Below are 18,223 nucleotides of genomic sequence, written 5' to 3'. Positions count from 1 at the left end.
CTGACAAGACAATATTCCCCTTGTTAAAAACTCCTAGTATGCCTATAGGATTAAATGTAAACTCCTCAGTCTGGCAGTCCAAACTCCACCATCTCCCTCCTGTCCTTCTTTCTGGACTTGTTCCATGGCATTCTAGTTTCCCTGGACTGCTTGCTGTTCCTGGTTCCATTCCACCCCGTGCTCTTGGGTGGGCCAAGCTCCATGCTTGAAATGCCTTTCCTTTTCATTTCTACTTTAAGACCTGGTTCAGGTGCCACCTGCTCTAGGAAGCCTTCCCTAATCCCCTCAGAGGAAAGGGGCATCTCCCTTCTTTGCCCTTCTGGTCAACAAGCCACTCAGCAAACACTTGTTTACATTTTCTAGTTTTATGGGCGCTGCACTGTTCTAGATGTGGCTCTTATTAGGCTTTCAATAGCAGCTGAGGGTTGTAGGGCTCAATCTGTCAAGTATACAAAGGGAAATAAAATAACAAACAAAATGTGATAGGGGCAAAGGTCAGGTTAAAGAAGAAGGGCAAAAATCTCATAGAATCGCAGAATCCAAACCCTACAGTTTCTACCCATTGATTGTAGTGTTCTGTTCTCAGAGGCAGCCAGGGCAAGTCTAATTCCATTTCTACATGACAACTCTTAAATATTCTTTGAATTCCCTATTTCTCTTTCCCTAATCCCTCCTTCCTTTTTTCCTCTCTTCCTTCCCTTTCCTGTTGTAGCAAAAACCCATGAATTTCAATTTTACTAATTTGTTGTCTCTGATAGAAAACTTCTATTTAGTACCGAGGGTAAAACATAGGTTTGATTTGTGGGAAAACTTAAAATTAGAATTACTCAGAAAGTTGCCTGCAATAATAGATACTTTAAAATGTTTTATTATACATGATAAAATCAAAGGAGAGTTTTAAAAAATGCTGTGAAAAATGTGAGGTGGAAAGGATCAAAGATAGCTTCATTGAGGAAAATGGCACCTGGGCTGTTGGGAGGGAGAGAAGGATTTCATGGATGGACATGGGTAGCTGGGAGGGTAGGTGAGGTTGTGTTCAACATGGGGATGTGCCCAGTGGTTTCCCAGGACATGCTGACTCCCTTGAGGGCAGAGAAAAGAAGATAACTTACTTTTTAAACCAAAGCAAATGAATGAGTTAAAAAAATGAATAAATTTCAGATATTTGTGAGACAATGAATGAAGATTGCCTTTTATAAATCTTGCACAGGACGTTTTGATTTTGGCAGTTGTGGATGTTTGTGTGTTCACCTGAAGGAGATATTACATCAGCCTTTTCCTATCTTAAATGATGTGACCTCTTCCTTATCCCTCCTTTTTATTTTTTATTTTTTTTAATTTTAGTCAATTGAGAATATTTTTCCTTGGTTACAAGAGTCATGTTCCTCCTTTTTAAAAATAGGTTTCAAAGAATGTTTTAAGTGTCCCCAGCAAGGAAGTCACTAATAAGCAAAATGATGTGGAGAGGTTTGAAATCCGAGAACAGAATAAGACCAAAACAGAAGCCAAGTGGAAGTATAAGGTAAGGCTGGAAACTGCAAGGTGTTGTGGGGAGAGAGTCAAGTCATGAAACATGGGTTCAAATCTTGCCTTACCAGGAGATTAATGGGCATGTGCCATCATCCTTCTGAGTCCTAGATTCCTTCATTGCAAAATGAGGAGAGTGGCCTCCATAGTCTTTGTTGCACAGGACTGCCTGAAGGATCAAATGACATGATGTATGTAAGACCCTAGGTAGACATTGGCTCTTGTTTTCTCTCCCCTAGCCTCTCCCTGGCTCCTCTGGAAAGGATCCTTGTTTAAAATCCCCCTCCCCAGGGGGAGTCACAAAGGATTTGGGTGACTTATCTGCCAAGAAGGTAGATTGAACCTTGGTGGTCCTGGGGAAGGCATCGCCCCTGCCTTAGAGTCAGAGGGTTTTAGAGCTGGGCTAGCCATGCCTCTCTGTCCTCCCACCATCTCTTGCCACTGGTCCCTCTCTGCCTTCCTTTAAACTCTGCCAGTGAGATAAGTATCTCCTGCAGCAAGCCATTCCCTTTCAGGATCACACTTATTATTCTGAAATTCTTCCTTCTGTTGATTTAAAATTAGGCTCCCTATGACTTCCACCTGCTGGTCCTAGTTTTTCTGCCTTCTGGGGCCAAGCAAGAGAAATTTATTCTTTTCCATATGACACCATTTCAGGTATTTGAAGATGATGATCATGTTTCCCTAACCTTAACAATAGGCTCATAGCTCTAGATCTAGAAGGGATCTCAGGGACCATCTCTCCAGGCCAATTTTACAGATGAGGGAACTGAGACTCAGAGGAGTCAGAAAAGACCAGAAGATCCATAAAAGGAATTACTAAGTGGAGTCTTGTTTCTGAAAGAAAGGCATTCAGAGTCAACATGGTAGAAGTGCCATGGGCCTGAGACAACCTAGAGCAGACCTGAAAGAATTTAAGTCATGTCCAGTGAGCCTTTTGCTCCAGGCTGAAGGCATTGGCCTAAATCAGTCATTGGTTGGACTCAAGGCCCAAGAGCTTGGCTGTGGAAGTTGGATAATCAAGCTTGATCCTTTCCTCCTTTTCATTTTAGAATCATAGAATGTCAGCATGAGAAGGAACCTTAGAGACCACAGAATTGTGTAATACCTCTGAGTTAAAAGGGACTGCTGGGACCCTCCCATCAATCCATAATTGATAATAATCCAATAATCAATCCATATCTGCCAAAGAACTTCTGAAGCACACCTGTTGAGGGATTGTTCATGCCATTCAGTAATTTTCTAGTCCAGTTCATTTAAAAAAAAATTCTGCATCCTACACATGAGGAAACTGGATCACAAAGCAAGGGCAGTGACTTATTTAAGGTCATACAGCTATTAAGTGGCAGACACAACTCAAATATGGTGGTCCAAATTCTCAGTCCTGTTCTTAACTGACCATTGTCTTCTTTTGGCTTTTCCTGGCCACTTATCTCTGACCAGCCAGGAGAATGGAGGATGATGTCAAAGAGCCTACTTAGCTCTGGGATTGAGAGGGAACATTGGACTGAGCTCATCCCCCCTACTTTGCACACTCTTCTGCTTGTTATAAAGTATTCTATCTGAGCCAAAACGCTGAGCTGTTCAGCTTAAAGTCCCTGGGGGTACTTGTGTTTCCTGTCTCCCAACCTACTTCCTCCCTGCCACCCCTCTCCATCACTTTATGACCTTGTTCCAACACTTTTCCCTGACCTTGCACCAGCACGACTTGCTCTTGTACCTTTCCCTAAGACACAAGTGGACTCGGCTTCACTCAGACCTGAGTTGCCATATTGGCCCTTTGGTTTTGCTTGCTACTTCTTGGATGATAGTGGATCTGGCTGTGCTTTCAGAGAAGATCTTCCCCTCCCAAATTCATAGTCCATAGGTTTTAGTTGTTTTAAGAGTATTATACCAAGTAGAAGAAATGTTTTTGGAGTGTTAATACCAAGTGATAAAATGAGAGCTCTCAAGAGACTTCTCATTTTATCACTTGCTATAAAACCCTGTGATGAGCCATTATGGGCATCTAGCAGCTGACCAGGTGGTGGTGATTGATCCAAATGGATGAATGCCAATGAGATGGTGGACTCAAGGAGCAAGTGAATGAATGAGTGTATCTAGGACTTCAATGGAGCTATACCCCCAAAGTTTTAACATTGAGTGAGATGATAAATAGTGACTTCACAGCCATTTATAGTCATTTATTTACAATAAAATTTATTTGGTAATCATGTGGGATTTTTAATTCAAAAAGAAGTTTTCCTTCAAGTTAATTTCATTTAAAAATTACTTTTTTTTGCATTATGTTGTTAAAAATTCATTGGTTTTATTTTAAGGCTTTAGTTCAGCATTTCTCTTTGTATGTCTCGTAGTGCTGTGACTTGCATCAAGTGGTGTGTTAGTAAATTTTTGTTGAAATGAATGCTGTCTGCCAATTCACAAATAGCTCTCTAGACCTGTAAACCTCAGCTAAGAGTTCCTGACCATGTGGGAGCATAATCATTTGACCCTTGCTCAGATGATCTTTTTTTTTCCTTAAGGGGCCACTTAGAGAGATGTTTGCTTAACAGAGAATGTATCTTGCTCTTTGAAATGGTTTAGGTAATATCTATATAGGTTCCTTTTTTTTTATTTAACTTTGACTGACCTACCATTTTGGATAGCATCTGCCTCATCCCTCACCACTTTTCTGCTAGAGGAGGGAGGCAACTTCCCAATCACTGGTGTGACATCACATTCCCCCAAAGTGGAGGGAGCTCTGATGCCTTCATTTACATTGTTGTGGTCTCCCTGTTCATTGTCCTTCTGGTCTTCTTCTTTCTCTCTGCATTATTTCATACAAGTCCTAACCAGGTTTTTTCTGTTGACAGTTTTCACAGGTGGGGAAAGAGAGGTGGTCTTGGTAGGGTTGGGGGGCATTTTAGACACATCCAGCAGAAAATGAGTATTTCCTTCTCCCCTGATCCCCAAATGAGGGGCTAATCAATTATATTTCTATTTATTCATCAGTTTCCAAATATTCTTCTTTTGTGTATCCTTGTAAATGTTTCTTTAAAAAAATTATTTTTCAGAATAGCAAACCTGATTCCTTATTGAAAATGGAAGAAGAACAGAAATTGGAAAAAACTCCTTTATCAGGAAATAAGGACAATAAGTTTATGTTTTCCTTCTCAAATAAGAAACTTCTAAGGTAGGTAGCAACCTGGGTGAACAGAGCAAATAGATCTTCTCTGAATGACCTCCTCCAAGGCTACATCATGGTGCCAGTGTATCCTTGGTTTCCTGGAGGCTATGGCAGAGAGATATAGCTCTAGCCAATATGACTAAGCTGAAAAGCATTCCGATTGTCAACCCAGAAATCATGGGGACCTCCCTGGGGTTTCAGAGCCAACCCATGCCCTCCAGGGACTTTCTTATCAGCATAGTTTGGTCACTGGGTGGTGGATTTTTTGACTAACAACTCATTTAATTGTTTACTAAGGCAAAGAGGTATTGTGCCCTGCATTGTTTATGAAGTGTTTTGTAGTTGTGTTCATATAATTCCTGAATTTGTCTAGGCAAATAGATTCCCAAATATTTCATATTGTCTAGAGTGATTTTAAATGGAGTTTCTCTACTGCTGCTGAATTTTGTTGGATATATATATAGAAATGATAGTGATTTATGTGGGTTTATTTTGTATCCTGCAACCTTGCTCACGTCATTAATTATTTCAACTAGTTTTTTAATTGATTTTTTTATGATTCTCTAAGTATACCATCATATCCTCAAAGTGATAGTTTAGTTTCCTCATTGCCAGTGTTAATTCCTTCAATTTCTTTTTCTTCTCTAGCATTTTGAGTAAAATTTAAATATAGTTAAATTAATAATTTATATAGAACATTATATTATATTAGTTTAATAATAATAAATAAAATATCATAATTAAATAGCAGTAATAAGTAATGCAGTGAAGCATCCTTGCTTCATTCCTGATCTTGTTGGGAAGGCTTCTAACTTATCCTCATTGCAGATGACATTTTGCTGATAGTTTTAAATAAATACTAATTTTTATTTTAAGGAAAGTGTCCCTGCATTGTTAGCAGGAGTATCTGCCTGTATGGCTAAAGTGACTTGCCCATACTTATGTAGCTAGAATGTGCTAGAGGCAGGACTGAGCACTAGGTTTTTCTGCCTCTGTGCCACCTCCCTATCTCTTATTATTTTTATTCTGCCATTCCCACAAAAGGTCCTTATAGAGTAAGAGCTGAGGTCACCCAGAATGTCTTCAACCAGGAATTTATAAATCAGCTGCCAACATTTCCTCCTGGAGAGCTTTGTCCAAAGTTCTTTGGCTTCTCTACTCCTAAAAGGGAAATTGACCCCTCTGAGACAAATGAAAAAATATCCAAATATAGATAAATACAGATTTATTGGCTCATTCTTTCACTAATTTGAAGGGCCAAGCCCCACCATGTGCAGGGCATTGGGAACTCCTGCCTGTTCTCTTGTAGTTAAAACAGCTTTAATTATACACCATGAAGAGAGTAACTCAGATGGAGAATTGAGAGGAATGACTCCAAAGAGCAGCCCCAGCTCAGGGTTTTTGTTTGCCAAAAGAGCTTAATGATAAAAATGTGTTGATTTGCTGCTGTTCCCATGCAGTGAGGCTTAGTAATGCTGTCAACACCTGTCAGGATTCACACAACAATCGTTTTATGGTCTGGCACTCTTCTAATGTGGTTCAAATAAGAGTGCCCTGGGATGGTTCTGTGCTGTACCATCCGCTGCATCAGTGACAAAAGAAGCATCCGCTCACAGGGAAGCGGTGCTTTCACATGGTGGACACATGTGTGGCTCCATTCATGTATATAGTCTGGGCAGACGTGGCAGGCAGCTGTATGTATGGGTGTCGATGGAGCCGTTACTGAGGGTGGCATCCAAATCTGAACTCCTCAGAATCCAGGTTCTCGAAGGAATAGAATTCTGAGTTCTTGGGTTAGTCCATGGCCTTAAACAACCCCCAGATTTTTCAAACACCAACTCTTCTTGCTTGTTTTCCACTATCTAAGCACTTTAGAGAGGCAGCATCATTTAGTGGAACAAATCCTTGAATAAGGAGTTGGGAAAGCCCCAAGTTCAAAACCTGCCTACCACATCATTAAAGCCAGTGCCCTTAGACCTCCCTAAACCTTCCTTGTATTATTTAAGATTGTTTGTTTATTAGAGTGTCGTGAGACTCCAGTAAAAGAGAGGTCTTAAAAGCCTCAAAGTGCTCTATAGACATCAGCTCATGTTTTTTAGGCAGAGACAAAGTCAGTGGATGGACAAATATATGTAAAGCCCCTACATTATCCCCAGGAAACCTACTGGATGCTGGGGACACCAGACCTGCCACCAGTGGTTCTCTATGGGAAGGAAGAGGTCAAAATACCCTCCTAGCAGGTGTTCCAATAACATATTTTGAAAATATAAAATAATTTGTGGCATTTAATATTATAATTAGTAACCCACACATGTAGTATGCCCTTAGACTATGTGGCATCATGCTAGATTTTAATTTTATAGAATCAGTGTATCTAATATCAGTGTTTTAAAAGAAATAGTTTCATTGTATCTGTTGTTAATTATAGTATCTTTTATCAAAGATAATAATAAGAGCTCCCATTTCTATGGCCTGTATTATCTGCCTACCCACTTTTTTGCTGTTAGGGAGTAAAATTCCCTACATAGACCCTATATTGTGAGGGGTTTCACTGGGGATATTTCCACGAGGAGCCAAGGGGACTCAGGGAAGATTTGGCAAGGTTGAAAAAGAAAAGCATTCATGGGGGCCTCATTTGAAAGTGGGGGATGTGGAAACTCCAGGGTTCTTTCAGATCATGCTAAATTTTTTTGGACTAATAATAGCTCACATTGATTTAGTGCTTTAACACATCTAAAAAACCTGCCTTCCATTGTCTCAGTTGATTCTCAAAACTACCCCATGAGGTCAAGATGATTGTTATCTTCATTTTGTAGATGAGGAAAATGGGGCAAAGGGAGGCTAAGTACCTTCCTCAGAATTCCACACCTAAGAAGTACCAGAAGCAGGATTAAAACTCAGATCTTCCTGCTTTTGGCCTTCATCCTCCAGCCTCTTTGCTGAAGGATTTGAAATCCTTCAGAAGAACCAAACAATATGGTTATATTTGTGGGAAGGAGGAAGAGGTTCATGGAAGTCAACAGTTCTATTTTGAAAGAGAAATAGTTTGAATGCATGAACCTGACTGGTCATTTCTAATCTTTGTTGCAATAGCTCCAAGGGAATCAAAACCCAGACGAGTCCCGGGGTGTTTGGGTCCTTACAGAACTTCAAGGAAGATAAAACCAAACCAGTTCGGGATGAATATGAATATGTGTCTGATGATGGAGAACTCAAAATTGATGAATTTCCAATTAGACGAAAGAAAAACACAACAAAAAGAGATTTGTCTTGTAAGTCTCTCTATGTTCAGTTCTGGCTTCGATCTTAAAATGCTTGAGTGAAAAATTCCTCAAGTTAGTGTGAGAAAACAATTCCACCCAAAAGCATGTGTTTGACTTACTTTGTAGACTCAGTCAAGCCGTGCATGTGGACCAAATGTGTGAAAGCTGCTGCTGTTGTTTTTTTTTCCTCAAGAAAATCCTATCATTCCATTTTCATTTTTTCTTTTAGTTTTGTCAGATAAGAAAGAGACCATCCAGCACACACCTGTGAAGAAGCCAAAGGTTGAATCAGTATTATACAAGGTGAGTTGGACTTTTCAAGTAGGTGTTATCTCTTCTGCAACTCAATTCATCGACATCTGTGTTCTGGCTAAGGGCATGAGTGAATAATGACAAGATTAGCTCCAGTATTTGGTCACAAAACCAGAATGTGAAAGAATTGTTCCATTACTAAGTTGCCACCCAGTATTGGTACGACCGTTGCCCTGTTTTCCAGGGATAGATTGTTTGTTTGTTTTTTGGGGTGTTTTTTTGCTAGCTTCATCTATACTCCTTCTCCTAACCTCCCTTATATCTTTAGGAAGACAGCAGATTGGGGGTAAAGACACAATCTGTGGCTATGGAACAAAGCCTTTTTCATCATGAACAGAACAAGTTGACCTAACCAGCCACTGACAACCTCCAACAAGTAAATATTGGTTGGTTTTTAACCCCAATCTTAAACTGAACCTTAGCCTGCTGAAACTGTGACTTCACGAGCACACATCAGGCTTTAGGTGGAGATCGTGACCCGTGCCATTACTGTTGTCCATGGCATCTTCATTGCCTGCTCTTCCAGGAAACTTTCCCTGATCTGCTCTGTTGGAAATAGTCCTTTTACAAGGACTCTTCTACTTCTCTTTTGCTCTCAGTAAGCTCTCATTTGAGTGGTTCAGGTCCTTGTTCTGTGACTCACTCTGGGATGGAGGTGACCTTAAGTTCTCAAAGACCGTTCTAGGTGGAGTGGATAAAACTCTGGGACTTAGAATCAAGAGAATTTGAGTTCAAATCTATCTTCGGAGTAGCAGTGTGACTCTGGGAAAGTCATTTAACTTCTCTAAGCCTCAATTTCCTTATCTGTAAAACTGAGATAATAATAGCACCTAACTCACAGGGTTATTAGGAAGGAAAAATGAATAAATGTTGTGTAAAGCACTACACACACACACACACACACACATATATTATTTATATAAAATAAAAAAAATATTTTAGCTGTGGTGGTGGTGGTGGTGGTGGTGATGATCATGATGATGCTGATGATGCTGATGCTGATGCTGATGATGATGCCAGCCAAGTCTTAGCTTTGGTTGGTCCTAATAAGCAGGAAAGGCTTTCATTTATGGACATGGCAATAAACTATGTCTAGTCTGATGTCCAGACAGGAAGGTGATGAGTTATTTTTAGCCATTTCCAACATCAAAGACCATCTGCTAAGTCAGAGAGGAATCTCAGTCTGCATTCATTGATAGAAGAAGGATCCATACAAGGGAAATGACTGATTTGGGGTGGATTAGAATATTTCTGGGGATACATTGCTGCTATTTCCTACCAGACCTTTGGCTTAAGTGTAAGTGCTCTCTTTTTACTCTAGGCTGCTAGGGGATACAGTGGAGAGAGGAAGGAAGACCCAAGTTCAAATCTTGTCTTTACAATTACTAGCTCTTGGGCTAGTCACTTAACTCCTCTCTGCCTCAGTTTCCTAATCCATAAAAAATGGGGATGATAATAGCACCTACATCCCAAGACTGTTGGGCATGGTGGGGAGAAAATGATAATTTTTGTAACATTCGTAATAGTGCTTCGTAATATTTATAAAGTGCTTTGCAAACTTTAATGTGTTTTATATATACTAGCTACTGTGTAAATGCTAGCTATTGATCTGTATGTGCTCCATACCATCAACGGCAACCAGCAGTCATTGACCTGTACTGAATATTTATTGAACATTCTGCCACTTATTCCATTTTATCTGTAGCTGACTCATCCCAAAGAGAATGGGGTCATCTACCACCACCATCTTGAAGGGGAAATTGCTTTCTCTGCCCACTGTGCCCTTCCAACCTTACTGGCCACATGGACAGTTTTCTTCCAGATTCCCAATGTTCTTTTGCCACGTTATCAGATCAGGGTATTGATCTTCAGTGCCCTGGCTGTTCTGCTTTGAGATGGGTATAAAACCTGGGCCTGCTAGATGGTAACTTGTGTTGGCCATCATCACCAGCAAGACACCAAGAGTTGTACAAAGTACAAAGGAAGCTGGATTTTAGAGTTGGAAGAAAGCACTTTGTTTAGCCCCCTCACATGTAAAAGTAGCTTCTTCCCTTTCATCCTGAGGATATTGAGACTTCTTCCCTTTTTTCCCTCTATGGCAATGCTCACGCAAGAGATAGTCCACTTCAGCCTAGGTAAGATTGTTGATAAAGAGAGAAAAGTCTTCTTGGCATTGGGTCTCAAAGACAGTGGCCCTTTCTCAAAGCTGGATGGAAGTGGGGCAGGTAGGTAGCATAGTGTATAGAGTGCCAGGCCCGGAGTTAGGAGATCCTGGGTTCAAATCTGGCCTCAGACAATTCCTGGTCAAGCCACTTAACTCCAATTGCCTAGCCTTTACTGCTCCCCTATCTTAGAATTCATACCAAGATGGAAGGTAAAGGTTTAAAAAACAAGTGGAGGGAAGGACAGGGGACCTTGCTAGGGCTCAGCCTCTGCCTTTTGAGCCCAGCTCAAACCTGGTTTATACAGGTACTTCCACAGGACTTGGGCCCTGAGGTTTGATGCTGGCTGTCCATTTTATTTTCAGAGCTCCTATCAGGCTGGGACGCGAAGGTTTCTTTAGCTGGCCCCTTCCTCCCTCTCTGCCCCTTTGGAAAAAAATGATCTTCTCTTTATAAAAATCCATCCCCCAGCAGATGGCTGCTGTTGAGCACCGCTGAGCTTTTGTTCTCTCTGAGGTCACCTGTGGTTTTCGTCTTGTCTCAACAGAGTGATGATTCATCGGATGAGGATTCTCTCCATATTGATACGGAAGCCAAGCCCGGCCGCAATTCCAAAGTAAAGAAAGAGAGTGGGAGTTCAGCAGGAATTCTGGATCTTTTGCAGGCCAGCAAAGAAGTTGGAGGATTAGAGTATAACACCAACAGGTAGGCTCCCTCCTGAACCCTTACCTGGGATGCTGCAAGCCTTCTGAGGACCCAGTTTTGTCTGGGAGTGGGGTTAATGCCACATGCCTGTAATTGGGCAAGTCACTTAAACCCACCTGCAAATGACAGACACATGCCTGGGAGGGAGTGGAAGGTGCCAGGCTCTGGGGGATGATGACAAAGAGGGTCTGTATTTTTATACCACAGTAATACATAGGATATTTCATTAAAATTTTTTTTTTGTTCATAAATTTTGACTTTTACATTATCTTTATTTTCAAATATATTCTTCCTCTTCCCTCCCCAGAGCCATCCCATATAGCGAAGATTAAAAAAAACAAAAAACAAGTTTTTCAGCAAAACTAAACATCAGCTGAGTCTGATAGTACATTTGCGGTCAACTCCCATAACCCACAGCCTTGGCAGAGAAGGGAGGGGCTTACATTTTCTCATCTTTGCTTTGTGAGCTGAGATTTTTCATTATAATTTGTGATCAGTTTAGTTTTATTTTTTTTTGTCCTTTACTTTATGGTTACTGTACGAATTGATTCCCTGCTTCTGTTTGCTTTTCTTTCATAGAAGTCCATAGAAGTCTTGCTTCTCTGCATTCTGCATATTCATTCTTTTGTGTGTGTGCACTATTTCTTCACATTCATGTCCAAAATTTCGTTAGCCATTCCCAAACCATGGGTATTGGCTCTGTTTTGAGTTCTTTGCTACTGCCCAAAGTGAAATGCTACCCTTCTAAGGAGAAGGGGCCTTTGTGAACCACTTTCATTTGGGTAGTTAGCTGTGCCTTGTGTGTTGCTTTCAGAAAGAGTGAAGGAAAGGAGAGAGAAAGTTTGATACGCGTCCTTGACTGGTACATCGGCGTCTCAGAATGGAGAAATAGACAAAGGGTTGGAATGATTAGCATTTCCTCAAGCCCCAAAAGAATACAGGGTTGGGGGACAGTTGTCATGGAGACTTTATGGTCTTGCAAAGCCTGGGGGTGAGACTGTCTGACGTGTGTGTTGGAAATGGAAGAGCCATTGAGTTGCCATCAGAAGTGGTGAGCCAGTGGTGCCAGAGTTAGGTGTATAAAGGTGTAAATGGCTGCCAACAGCAAACAACTCTCAGGGAAATTGTATCTGTCTTGAATGGAGCCATGCGTCCAGATCTTGGCATAGCTTGAGAAGTTGCAAAGTATACTTGAAACCAAATGGAAACTGTCTTGGCAATAGGCTCAGAGCCACAAAAAGCCTCTAAACATCAGATAACCCTCATCAGCTCCTTCCGATAGGACATCATCAGAGAACTTCAGCCAAAGACAAGGAGGCAATAGAACCCCCCTCCCCCCACTCCAAACCCCACATCCCACTTGGCATTCCAGTGGGCTGAATCCCTGGAGTTCTATAGGTGAGACTTTGTGTCTGCCACCACAAGAGCAGGGACCAATTCCTGAGCCTGAGGGCTGGGATTGGGAAGCCAAACTCTTGCCACCTAGCCAGATGGAAGGTGGGCATAGAAGGTCTGGCAACACCCCATAGAATCAGGGACCTGTCTGTAGTATATTAGGGAGCCCAGTGGAGTTTAGAAGTGAGTGCTAATGCTTGGAGCCATCTGGATCACTTTGGTATAGGGGACTCCAGGCTGTGCTTGAGTGATAAGAGGATCAGAGCCTGGGGAGACCTTAGGTCTCATCTATTCCAGTCCCCCTCTTTTTACAGATGAAGAAGTGGCTTGTTCAGGGCCAAATGAGTCATTAGCAGGGCTAGGGTTTGAATCCATGTCCTCTCCCTTCAATCCCAGAGTGCTCTTTACCATGCCCCACTCTCACAGCAATATCCCATTTATTCAAAATTCAGTAAGCAGAAAACTTATATAGCTGGAGTCTTTACTGTAGTCCTTTTGGTGCAGTTATTGTGATGTCCTTTAGACACAGCCCCATCTCAAAGCCCTTTTTGAAACCCCCAAGAAACACTCAGGCACCTCTAGGATATTGTGCCAAGTGTTTGAGTGTTTTCCTTGAATAAATAGGGCTCATCTCTGTATGGTTCCCGGTGCCTTTTTGTTATGGGATTAACTAGAACATTTATTCTTTGACTATCCTGGTTATATGTAGGAGCTGATTTTGCCTGTGAAGACCACTTAGAGATTATTTATTCCCATCCCCTTATTTTATAAATGGTGAAATGGAGGCCCAAACATACAGAGAAAGATGGAGGAATGACCCTCATTTCTTCTTGTGACAACCAGTGCACGGGGGGTGTTCCCTTAGCTTTCATATTCAAATTCTTGAATCCTAGAAAAGGCAGTAGGGTATAGTTTGAAGAGTGGGTGGCCTGAGCTACACAAAATCTGGTTCAGCCATTTGTCCTGGGTGGGTCGAGAGTGTGGGCACTTGTAACTCTGAAATGAATAAGACCTGAGCTTTTCTAAAGCAAAGGCACCAGAGACTCGAAGGCTTTGCCGCCCAGTTTTGTCCAATCCCCGTCTCAGCCTTCTGAGCCTCTGTGGTTTCTGAAATCAAAGTCAAAGCGTCAGTAATAGTGTGGTCTGAAATCCAGCCCCGTGTGTGGTTGGTGACTCGGCAGGAATCGGTCATATCAGTCCTTGTTCTTAAATAAACACTGGGGTTCTGGTGGTGTGGGTTAAGGTCTTGATTGGAAATAGCTCTTGCTAAATCAAATGATTGTATTTTATTTCATAAATTACTATTTTGTATGCAGAATTCTCTTCACAGACAGCCATGACAAGGCTTTCTTCTAATGGCAAAGAAATAGGATGCGAGCTCTTTCTGGGGTCTTAGGGGACAGATGTGGGGAAGATTTCTGCTAGGTATCAGGCATTTCCCTTTGTTTTGTTTGCTTAACAAAAAACCCACAAAGTGAATAAACTTGAAATCTTTATCTTGGACATTACACATGTCATTACATGGTAATGCTCTCTAGTTATGTTTATGGTGAATTAGAGTTTTGCAGTTGTAGCTTAAAGACATAAAATATCAGAGCTGCAAGGAACATTAGAACTGAAGAGGCTAGGAGGTGGGAGAGCCTAGACTTTAGAACATAGGCTACCAGAGCATGGAAAAGTGAACTGTGAAAAGAGACCTGTTAACATAGGCTGTCAAAGCTGGCTGGAGGAGACCTTGCAGCAGAAAGGGCTAGTGTTGGGAGGGACCTTAGGAAGACTGTCTAAGCTGGAAAGAGACTTGGAACCCAGAATTTTCCAGTTAGGATGGGGATCAGGAAGCACAGATTGTTCAATACGAAAGTGATCCTAGAACCCAGAGTTTTAAAATATAAAATAATAAATATAATATTTAATAATGTTTCAATATAAAAATCATAACTATAAAATAAATAAATAAATCTGGAAGTGATTGTAGACCACAGAGTTTTTAGAGTCACAAGAGACACCAAGAATTCAACTAATTTTCAGAGCACACTGCATCCCAGAGAGGGATGCTTCAGAGACAGCTCCAGGTTTTATACCCAGCACAGCTAGTTAAGGACATGGATGGATTGGATCTCTAGCTCCTGACCCCAGGTGCTCTTCCCCAGACCAGGTTAATTCCTTGGGGAAGTTCTCTCCTCCAAGCACTGTCCATCATAGTTTTGCTTCCCTTGTGCTGGGGGCCCAGTGCAGGCTCTCTGAGGACCGGGGCATCCCTCGGCAGCTCTCTTAGCTTGTGAATTCTGCTTTGGCCACACTTCTCCATTAAATGGCCCTATGCTTTCCAGATCAGGCTTCCCCATGGGTGCCGACCGTTCTCATGGCTCTGCATCCTCAGGGCACTGAAAATGACAGCCCATTGGAGAGCTAAAGCCCCTGCCAGCCTTGGGAACTCCAACTTCTCATAAATGCACGAGTCCCCTAATAGCAATAGATCTTGGTAGCAGAGAGCACCTTGGGGATGCTGGGTGCATCACTTCTCTCTCCCCCTCTTGCTCCTACTTCTTGCCTGGGCTTTCTCATATATCTGAGGATATCTACAGACCCAGACAGGAATGGCTTAGAAGCATTGGGGGGCAAAGGAGCCCAGCTTCAGCCTGGTTTATCTTGCTGTTTCCATTTGAGCTGAGGACCAGAGCCTGGGAGGTCTCCTTTGGAGCCCATCTACTGGAGTTAATAAAAAAGGTCTTGTTCACAGTCTTAACCAAGAGAACGTAAAGACACAAGCAGAAAAGGAAAGAAGTCATTTATGGACCCTGTAATAAGTCGCAGCAGCTTTCAAACGCCTAATGATGGTTTCCTGTTTCATGTTCTATATTATGTACATTTGAGAGCGCAGGGCCAGAAATGAAGGGAGACCGATCTGCAGATAACTACCCTAATGAGAAACACTTTGCATTAAGTCTCTTGAAAACGGTTTTACACACATGTATGCACATGGACACACACACACACTCACACACAGCCTTGCACTCCCTCTTGCTGTGGTTTGACTTGGGTTTGATCAGCTCCTATCCCTTTATTTGCTGGGGCCTGGTTTGCCTGAGGCAGTTCCTCTCCTAATGCTCCTATTTGGTGTGTAGGGTCACTTTTTGATGGTCCATTTCCACTGTTTTGAGGATTCACTGTTTGGGGAAAGAGTTGAAGAAAATGGGGGAAAATATGTTAATTTCTTCTAGATGATTTGCTCTGTGTTTATCACTCGGGGGGAAATAAGGATTTTGGTATGATAATTGGAGGATTAAAGTATTATTTTCCTCACTAAATGTCTGTGTTCCGTTCATTGATTCACCAGCTGCTAGCATGGATTGGTTTGTAACCTCAAACATACATGTGCCTGTGTCTGATGTCCATACCATACACTGAGGGTGCAAATTCTTACCACCATTCGATGCTGAACAATTGGGTAGTGCCTAAAGTTCATATTGGCAGTGGAATGAGCCTGGGGAATGTTTCCTGCAATCAGCTGTCATTAAGTAGCTATTTTTAATGGGCATCTGCTTAGGTAACTGAAATCCATAGAGAGTCCCCAATATGATTTTAGCAAAGGCTTTCCATCTTCTCCCTTGTTGAGGAGCTGCGAACACAGCCCAGGCTAGACTGGATCCAGCTTCTGTGGGAGTATTGTGGAGTCGAGGCACAACTTAAACAGAAAAAAGGAGAGAAAAAGTCATTCTGTTTTAATCTGTTATTTCTTAAGTGCTGACTTTCTCCCAACCACCGTGGGGATCCAAATGCCAAAATAAAATCATCCACATCCTCAGGAGGCTTCCTTTCTCCTAGCAGCAGATACACTGGAAAGAATATTAATATATTTGTGCATTATGTATCTTCAGTTACTTTGAGATCTTTCCGAGGAAAGTGGGAATAGGATTGTTCTTGGCTTAAGAAGGCAGAACTTGGAGCAGTGCATGTAGGTTTCCAAAGTAGATTTCAGTTTGATAGAAGGAAAAACTTCCTCCTAAGCTCTCTAGTGGTAGAAATGATTTAATTTAGAAGGGAGTATTTTTCCCATTCCTAGAGATTTTCATGTCCAGGCTAGATGACCACTTGGCAGGGATATTCTAAAAGGTTCAAATTGAACATGCCTTTTTCATTCCTACCCCCACCACACTGGGTATTAGGGCCTATCAGTAATCTCTAAGGTCAATATAAATTCTAAAGTCCATGATGGATCTGACTCTTCTTGCTACCCAGTTTGACTATCAGCAGGTGACCTCAGAGGCTCTGTTTCCTTCTCTGTAAAATGGGACAAGAATACTTTTATTATATTTCAGAGTTCAAATTGTTTAGATTTAGGATCATAAAGCCATAGACTATAAAGCTGGAAGAGGCTTTGGAGATAACATAGCCCACCTTCCTCATTTTACAGATGAGGAAATGGAAGCACACAGAACTCAGTTGCTAGATTCAAAACGATTGAGATTAAGGTTTTAAACGTCACATTCAGGACTCTTACCCTACAGGTGACAAGAGAACTAACAGGATAAAATCTTGGCTTGTATTCAGTTACTTTAAGAGCTTTCACAGGAAAGAGACTGGCTCTGCTTGGTCTGAGAGGGAAGAACTAGGTGTACATTGTCAAGGCACCATGGCCAATTTGAGATATTTCCAGTATTTCCAACTTTATAAATGGGAATTTTTTCATGTGAATGTAATTTTTATGTTATTGTTGTTGTTGTTGTTGTTAGCCTTATAGAGTTTGAAGAGGGTTCTTTGAATTCCTAAATCTAACTTGGCAGCAAGAATAGAAGAGTGGGAAGCGTAAGGTAGCAATTTTAAAGGGTTGGCAGGGTCAGATGTTGCCTAACTTGAGTAGGTAGACCAATGGTAGCTGGGGGATGGGGCTGGCAAGAGGAGGTGAGAGTGAAACCTTGAAGGAGGTAGAATAAAGGAGAGAGTGCATTCTGGGCATGTTTAACCACTCAGTAATCCGTAAAATGGATAACCAATCTTGGAATAATGGAAAGTTGACCATATTAACTATCATTTAATCATTTAGTCAAGGGGAACCAAACATTTTACTTTACTCCCTGGTTTCAGGTGAGATGTTGGAGGATCAAATTTTAGGGAGTTGGAAAGAATCTATCTGGGCAAGATTTAGTAGAATGGACATCTTCTCCAATTCCCCAATGGGGCAGGAAACCTTCCAGAAAGGGGACAGTGTCAAAAATAGGATACTGCCCACAAAAAGCCCTGTTGCTTGCATATTGCTAGGGCCAGCCTCTCAAGAGCAGACTGGGGAAGGCAACTAAATTTGGCCCCTACCCAAGCACTGAATTTCCTTATGCTCCTTTAGATTGTTTGAGACAATACAGATGTTAGAGTTCATTAGGAAAACGTGGGAGAAAGATCCTAAAAGTTTAGTTCTTTGGGGGAAGAAATGTTTCAAATAAAAAAAAGCATTATCAAAAGTCTATTGGGCTCTACCAAGGAGACAAAGATGAATTAGATCTCTGATCCCAAGAAGCTTAGTCTCTTAAATCTTGGCTTGAGTTAATGTCATTATGACATCCACAAAACTCTGGAACTCCTGCAGAAATCTATCTTCTCTTGAGTACCGCCAGGAACATTGTGTCTGGGAATAGCTCTGTGGCCAAGGGGATTCTCCACAAACCTTCAGAGCTGGAGCTGTCAACTCGTCTTTCTAC

At 41.6% G+C, this 18,223-nt stretch overlaps 1 protein-coding gene across 2 annotated transcripts in view; it reads left to right on the top strand.

Annotated features, from left to right (window-relative positions):
- Positions 1–18,223, top strand: part of PHF2 (PHD finger protein 2) — a 186,295-nt gene that overhangs the window by 152,260 nt on the left and 15,812 nt on the right. For both annotated transcript variants that reach the window (XM_056804794.1, XM_056804793.1), the window contains 5 exons: positions 1,403–1,522; positions 4,581–4,699; positions 7,787–7,965; positions 8,186–8,259; positions 10,978–11,135. In XM_056804794.1, coding sequence (XP_056660772.1) covers positions 1,403–1,522; positions 4,581–4,699; positions 7,787–7,965; positions 8,186–8,259; positions 10,978–11,135 — 650 coding nt within the window. The remainder of the gene's footprint in view (positions 1–1,402; positions 1,523–4,580; positions 4,700–7,786; positions 7,966–8,185; positions 8,260–10,977; positions 11,136–18,223) is intronic.

This window comes from Monodelphis domestica, chromosome 7, assembly GCF_027887165.1.
Source record: "Monodelphis domestica isolate mMonDom1 chromosome 7, mMonDom1.pri, whole genome shotgun sequence".
NCBI classification, from domain to species: Eukaryota; Metazoa; Chordata; class Mammalia; order Didelphimorphia; family Didelphidae; genus Monodelphis; species Monodelphis domestica.
Note: the sequence above shows the minus strand (reverse complement) of the source record. Positions and strands in the feature narration are given on the sequence as shown.